The following is a 7500-nucleotide window of genomic DNA, read 5'->3' on the forward strand; positions in this document are numbered from 1 at the left end:
TTTTTAATATTTCCAAGGATTTCCTGGTGTTCAGCTGACAAATTAATTTAGTTTTATCTCGCTAAATTTATCTTGCTATCTGCAAATTCTTCTCGTGGATATTTGGCTGTTTTTTCTCAGTTGCATGTCAGCTACAGCTGTGTAACATTACGAGAGGGAAATGATAGTCTGACACGAGGGGGTGTTGCCCATCCCGTACCTCCGGAGAAAGGCTGAGGAGTTTTCCCTACTTCGGTGATTTGTGTTTGAATTGGCGCATCAGACGAACTTTCCGTGAAGTGAGAAGCTTTGAAGAGTCCTCATGGTTTGACCAATATCACGATGAGCGGACGCTGTGTACCCGGAAAAGCGCAATCGCTGATATTAAATCAGCGAGTGAATAGGACAATACAGTTCATTCCCAGGTGAGTTGGTGTAGTTTTATGGGACGTGTATGTATTGATAATATACTTGCATTCTGTCATCTTCAACTAAATATTGTGTCTTAAAACTATTCATTCAAACGGAAGAATGACGCGCCACAATGAATTAAGCCATTCCATTGAACGAGAAAGACAGGGGGAAAAAACGAAAAGAAAAATATAGCTCAAGTGGCAAATGTAATGTTGGTGTCTTTATAATTTTCGACATGTATGGTTTGGTATGGTAGACATGCATGGACTCTAGTCAGTAAGCACCAACAGTATGTATGAAGGCAGTAGAACTGACTTACAGTACTCTCAATGATAGCCTATGTGCTGATCCCTTACAGTTTTTTCCAATCATTTTAACTCTTGTATCAATACCATGTACACATTCCCAAAACACTTAACACATCGAGCATACCAGTAGACCATGTGAGCCAAACTGTGGATACTTGCCCCTATGCTTAGATACAAATGCAGTCAATGACACCTTCTTCCAAAATTCATGGATACCGGTCTCAGTCGATGTTCACTACCAGCAAAACGCTGTGCAACTACAGCATTTTTTGCCGATGTTTAGATACTCTGTTCAAAACAGTTAACTTTCAGTTCAAAACCTAACTTACAGTAATTTAGATCACTGTAGATGGAGAGATGCTGTATTTGAAGAGAAAAATTAAGTTATATGCTTGAATAATAAAAAGTATTCTTATTTTAGCAGAAAGTTTATTTAGATTACATATAAAAAAAATGTTGGCTTGCAGACTTCTTACTATCTCTACAGAAGGCAAACATAGATGTTACTGTTCCTGAAGAGTTGTTTCCACTATTACAGTACTGCTCTATATGTAAGTCATAGGCTATCAGTGAAAGACAGTGATTGAAGAATGCAATTACAGTAAATGTACCACACTCAATTGTGACATCTATTGTGAGAGGCAAACCGACATATGAACACTGTCTTCAGATACTTAGCTTGGATTGACATATTTCCAAGATGCAATGCAGAGGAGAATGTTACCGTAAATGTGAAGTTCAAACATGTAAAAGTTTGACACCAAATGCAGAGGACAAAACGGATCAGCATTAGGGCTACAGCAGACCTCTAATGGTATTACAGTACTTTGGTAGACTGTATCTTGTGTTGATGTACTGTATGTAATTTACTGCATTGGAAATACTGCAGTAAATAGGTAGCATATTCATGCCTTTTTGTTGTAATGTAGTTAGCCTATATAGTGCAGTAACACGTGAAATTTTAGCATACAGTATGCCTGTAATGAAACATAGTGCAGCATTTTAGAATTATTTGTTTACTCTAATATTACAAACTTTATTACTGTAGTCCAAAGAAGTGTTTGTCTGTGTGTGTTTTTTCTCTTTTTTCAATGCAACACTACAGTAATCTATGCCAAACTGGAGGACACAGCAACATTTTATATATGCAATTGGCAATGCTTCAAGTTGTTAGTGTTTTTTAGGTCATTGTACTCTGAGAGAGAACATGTGCTAAAGTTACGGCAGCATGAGTTGTGTTTTGGTGGTTGTAGTGCATTTTGCACCAAAGGTTAACTGATATGCCGAGGTGTGTGTCTGTAAAGCCCACTGTGTTAAGTGTTTGGGAAAAGTGTTCATGGTATTGATACAAGAGTTAAAATGATTGGGAAAAAACTGTAATGTCTTCTTGAGGTTTCCTTGCTCCATTGTGTTTGGGTTAAGCACCTCAGTGCATGAGTAACCATAAAACTGCCCCCTGGGGTGCAAGAGGCACACTGAACTGCCCCCCCCCCCCCCCCCCACCCCGGGAGCAAGAGGCACACTGATGGATGCCATATCATGTTTAACACCAGAGGAAACGTCTGACCAGTTAAACATATGTAGTCAGAAACCCTGCTTTGATCCTCATGTCAGCCTGCCTCCTTCACGAGAAGGAAACTTCACAAGCTTCTGGTATCGGCCGCCAGTGTGACGCTGTGTCTTTGGGGCAACACGGAGCCTCTGATGTGCTCGTTGGTGGGAATCAAAGTGTGCTTAGGCTCTTGACTGCTACTCAACAGCCTTACAAATCTCTCCTCAGCTGCTATCAGTCACAGGAAACTTTCTTTCTAATGGGCCCTTTTTTAATGGGAGGAATGGAAAGCAGGTGGCCCCTTTGGTCCTTGGTCCTCAGTCTACTGAGTCAAGCTTAGGGAGAAGTCAAGGAGCTGTTAATGGAGTCCTGTTAAATCCCAAGAGAGCTTGTTTGCCTGCCTAGTAAGGAAGTCCTCTATTTTACTGGGTGACATGTCCAGATGTTGCTAAAGAATGGATCCCCACGACACTTACAATGAAACACCTAGTGTGAGTGAGTGTGTATGTGTGTGGGTGGCTTTCGGAGAGTGACTGTGTGTGAGTGTGTGTGTGTGTGTGTGTGTGTGTGTGTGTGTGTGTGTGTGTGTGTGTGTGTGTGTGTGTGTGTGTTTGTGTGACTCACAGTGATGGGGACTTCTGTGTGTTTATCTTAATGGAGTCCTACTGTATCATGTGTATTATTGTTGGCCTCTCAGGTGTAGCGTTAGAAGCTGCTGGTCATGTTTGAGCCCCAGTGAAAGTGATTCTGTTTGTAGCTCGTCGGCTGCACTGGGAGACGTGATCAGACACACATGACTCAGTTTCGGGCCCCGCCAGGGAGGAGCAGGCTTTTCACCGTCGACTGCCTCCCCTCCATAATCTTTCAAACCAAAACAAACACCTCCCCCCTTTCTCTCTCTCCCTCTCCCTCTTTCTCCCTCTCTCTTCCACTCTCTCCCTCTCTCTTCCTCTCTCTCTCTCCCTCAGTTTTCTCAAAGAATAGCTCTGGAGCATAAATCATGGTGCTGAACCTTGGCTCGGCGCCATGCACAACACGAGTCTAATTTTCACCCTGAGCAAGAGCTTTTACAGTCAGGGGGCCGCCTACCCCCTCCCCTCCACCTCTGTGGGTCCCCTCTGTGGGCCGCGTCTGAAGCCAACCCTCACTACGGCCAACAGTCATATTCACAGTCACCAGGTCCCCATTCTCTGTGTTAGCAGTCATATGTAGTTCCCCAGGTCCCCATTCTCTGTGTTAGCAGTCGTATGTAGTTCCCAAGGTCCCCATTCGCTGTGTTAGCCATTATGTCCCTTATCCCCTGTTGTCCATGTTAGCCTCGCCAGAGGAGCAGTTAGCTCAAAACACTCCTCTCCTCCACCACTGGGGGCTCCACCTTGACCACAGGCTGTGGTGTTTTTCTAGAGGAAGGTGGGTCTTCCTCGAAAACACCAGACTCTTTGGAGCCAGGAGGATGAAGTTTCAGCTCGTCGTCGTTGCATTAATTCCACCACAGCTCGTTCAGTTCAGTGTGAGCAGAACACAAAATGCTTGGTGTTACAGCACAAGGCCTCATTTACGCAGTAATTGGAGGCTCATTTGGTGGTTTTTCAGTCTTTGGCTGTTTTTTTTTTCTTCTGACACACTCATTAGAATGATCCAGAACTCCTCGGCTCAGAATGATGACGACCTACCTGAGGCCTGAGAAAGTCGCAGTGCAAGTCTCACAGACACACAGACACACAGACAAACAGACACACAGACACACAGACACACAGACACACAGACACACAGACACACAGACACACAGACACACAGACACACAGACACACAGACACACAGACACACAGACACACAGACACACAGACACACACACACACACACACACACACACACAGACACACTTCTTTCACCCCTTTTTCCTATTCTTCATATTTCTCTTCTCTTTCTTTTCTCTCCCTGGGCTGGCATGAGATATATGGTTCCCCTCTTTTGAGGTGGTTTCTGCTCAGAGATATATTTCTGCCACTGTCTCCTTTGTACTCCCTCCAGGGACTCGGGCTCTGTGAAGCGCCTCGAGAATGTGCTCATTGACACACACACACAAACACACACACACACACACACGCACACACACACTGTGCTCATTGCTAATACTGCTATATAAATAAACACAATTGAACTGTATTGGATTGAATTAAATTAAGAAATCTTATCTCTCACAGACCAAACACTCCACATCAGCCAGTTTTCATAAAAATATCCTCCCATGCTTTTGCTGGTCTCCAGTGTTCTGACTGGTGTGCTGATCTCTGCTGTGGTCTGTCTGTCGGGTGCTGGATTTGCTGGATTCCTCTGGATTTGGCTGTGGTCACAGAGCCCTCGCTCCGTGTGGATTTGGGGGGATCTTCACCCAGAGCGGGGGCTGATGTGGTGCACCATTGCCCCTCAGAGAGAGTCACGCAGACTGCCCCCGGGTCCCCCAGAGAGCAGCCAGATCTAATGGCCCATTCCACCGCAGAATGCATCCACAATTATCATCCAGATTCCTCCCATGGACAGAGCGCCCCAGTGGTATGAGGCGGCCCAGCCTACGCACTCTGAGCTCGGTGAATCTGCCGACGCTGGGAGCGTGAATAATGGCGATGCCTTTTTGGGATGGTCCGTGAGGGTGCATTAGCACAACTTCCTGTTTGAGATGTGTGGTCTGGGCTGGCTGCTGTACTGGTGTGAGAGCGGCACCTGTGTTTTCTCACGTCGAACAGGAAAAGTTGCTTCAGCCAGGTCTGCCGCTGCGGTTGGTCAGTTACTCACCAAAGTGCATCGTGGGAGTGAGAGGGAGTGTACATGTGTGTGCCACATGTTGACGTTTCGTTGCAGAGGTCAAGTTCAGATTCAAGTTCAGAGACGTGGTCAGTGCCAAAGTCGACTACCTTCTCTCTTAGTCTGTGCAATACTAGAATTCCATGTCTTGATTATCTTTTGTCTTTTGGTGTGTGTGAATTGATGTGGTGTTTATTTCAGTGATTTTACAGTGGATGTAGTTATTGTGCCAATTTATTGTGTGTGTGTGTGTGTGTGTGTGTGTGTGTGTGCATGTAGCGCTGAAACCACTTAGCCCTTTGCCTCTGTCTGAAATGCTAATGTTTTGCTAGCCCTCTACAGTGGGTGTGTCTGTAGCATCCCGGAGTAGGATAACAATACAAGGTTTCAGAGCCGCAACCTCACTGGATTATTCTGGATGCAAACCTAATTCTACTAGCAAAAGCTCCAGGCAAATTCCTCCCTGTTCACAACATCCCTGCCCAGCACACACTAAAGGCTGTTATTTGTCAAGTGCTTTGGGGATTTGTGAGGCAAACGACAGAAGAGACGCGTCCCGCTGTGGCTTACAGTCAGCGGAGCGGCGTTGAGATCCTCTGTAGTCCTCATCAATGACATGCTGACGCGTAGCCTTCAGCGCATTTGGATTCAAAGCGTCGTCAAGCCTCTCACAGCGGCATGAAGCCAGCGCAAAAATCGATGAGAGATTCCTTTGTCCTCGTGGAGGGCCCGTTCAGAGGCTGCGGCTTTCAGACTGGTCCCCACGCTCGTTTGGGGCCGCTCGCTAACCTGTGATTAGCGTAATGGCCCCGCTCCTTAACTTGTCCTCTGCGAGCGTCAGTGAGCCGTTTTAGCCCGGCAGGATTTGGCAAGAGCCGCTCGCTTTCCCATGTCTGGGGCCGTGTGCCGAGGATAGCAACCACAGGGTAATTTCAGCTCAGCGCCACGGAATAGAACATAGAAGAAGAGAGAGAGAGAGAAAGAGAAGAGAGAGAGAAGGAGAAGAGAGAGAGAAGAGAGAGATAGAGAGAGAAGAAAGACAGAGAGAAAGAGAAGAGAGAGATAGAGAGAGAAGAAAGACAGAGAGAAAGAGAAGAGAGAGATAGAGAGAGAAGAAAGACAGAGAGACAAACAGGGAGAGAGTGAGAAAAGAAAGAGGGAGAGAGGGAAAGTGAGAAAGAATGAGTGTCAGAGAAACAGTAAAAGAGAGAGATAGAGAAAGAGAGTGAAAGAGAGAGGGAGCTAGAGAAAGAGAGACAGAGAAAGATATTGAAATAGAGAGAGCTAGAGAAAGAGAGGCAGAGAAAGATATTGAAAAAGATAGAGAAAGAGAGAGAGAGCTAGAGAAAGAGAGTGAATGTTGGTAGTGTGTTCTGCTCCAGTGCTCTGTGTGATTGTCAGTGTTTGCGCACAGAGCTGATTACTGGCTGCTGCTGCCAAGTACAAGAGCAGCGACATGACCACGGTCCGCACACACACATAGGAAACACAATACTGCACAGCTCATCAGATTACTGCAGAGGTCTTCAGTGTTTAAGGTGGAATTCTATAAACATAAGATGTTATTGTGTCCACCCTTCCTTTTGTGTGCAGGAGTCAAATTGGTATTGGGATTATCTGGTATTATGTCTGGGAACATCAGATTTATGTTTGAACAGGATGCTGCAGCTGCTGTATTTTGGGTCCAGCCGAGGTTCCTCTCCACTGCAGGTCGTGTCCGTGTGTCTGTGCACAGCGCCAGTGACTGGCCTGACTGTGTCGTGTCTGTGTCTGTGCACAGCGCCAGTGACTGTCCTGACTGTGTCGTGTCTGTGTCTGTGTCTGTGCACAGCGCCAGTGACTGTCCTGACTGTGTCGTGTCTGTGTCTGTGCACAGCGCCAGTGACTGGCCTGACTGTGTCGTGTCTGTGTCTGTGCACAGCGCCAGTGACTGGCCTGACTGTGTCGTGTCTGTGTCAGTGTCTGTGCACAGCATCAGTGACTGGCCTGACTGTGTCGTGTCTGTGTCAGTGTCTGTGCACAGCATCAGTGACTGGCCTGACTGTGTCGTGTCTGTGTCTGTGCACAGCGCCAGTGACTGGCCTGACTGTGTCTGTGTCTGTGTCCGTGTCTGTGCACAGCGCCAGTGACTGGCCTGACTGTGTCTGTGTCTGTGTCCGTGTCTGTGCACAGCGTCAATGGCTGGCCTGACTGTGACATCCTGCTGTGGCACACGCGCTTACGGCAGCGTCTGGAGATCCTGAGAATGCAGCAGGACCGGACTGGACTGGACTGTGTCTGTGTCCGTGTCTGTGCACAGCGTCAGTGGCTGGCCTGACTGTGTCTGTGTCTGTGTCCGTGTCTGTGCACAGCGTCAATGGCTGGCCTGACTGTGACATCCTGCTGTGGCACACGCGCTTACGGCAGCGTCTGGAGATCCTGAGAATGCAGCAGGACCGGACTGGA

General features: G+C 46.9%; 1 protein-coding gene across 1 annotated transcript in view; it reads left to right on the forward strand.

The window, feature by feature from the left end:
* The first annotated feature begins 207 nt into the window (after positions 1-207).
* nav1b (neuron navigator 1b) overlaps positions 208-7500 on the forward strand; it is a 62855-nt gene continuing 55562 nt past the window's right edge. Inside the window, exon 1 of the mRNA XM_042707823.1 lies at positions 208-404. Within this exon, the coding sequence (XP_042563757.1) occupies positions 322-404 (83 nt within the window). The 5' untranslated portion in view covers positions 208-321. The remainder of the gene's footprint in view (positions 405-7500) is intronic.

This window comes from Clupea harengus, chromosome 5, assembly GCF_900700415.2.
Source record: "Clupea harengus chromosome 5, Ch_v2.0.2, whole genome shotgun sequence".
Classification (NCBI taxonomy): Eukaryota; Metazoa; Chordata; class Actinopteri; order Clupeiformes; family Clupeidae; genus Clupea; species Clupea harengus.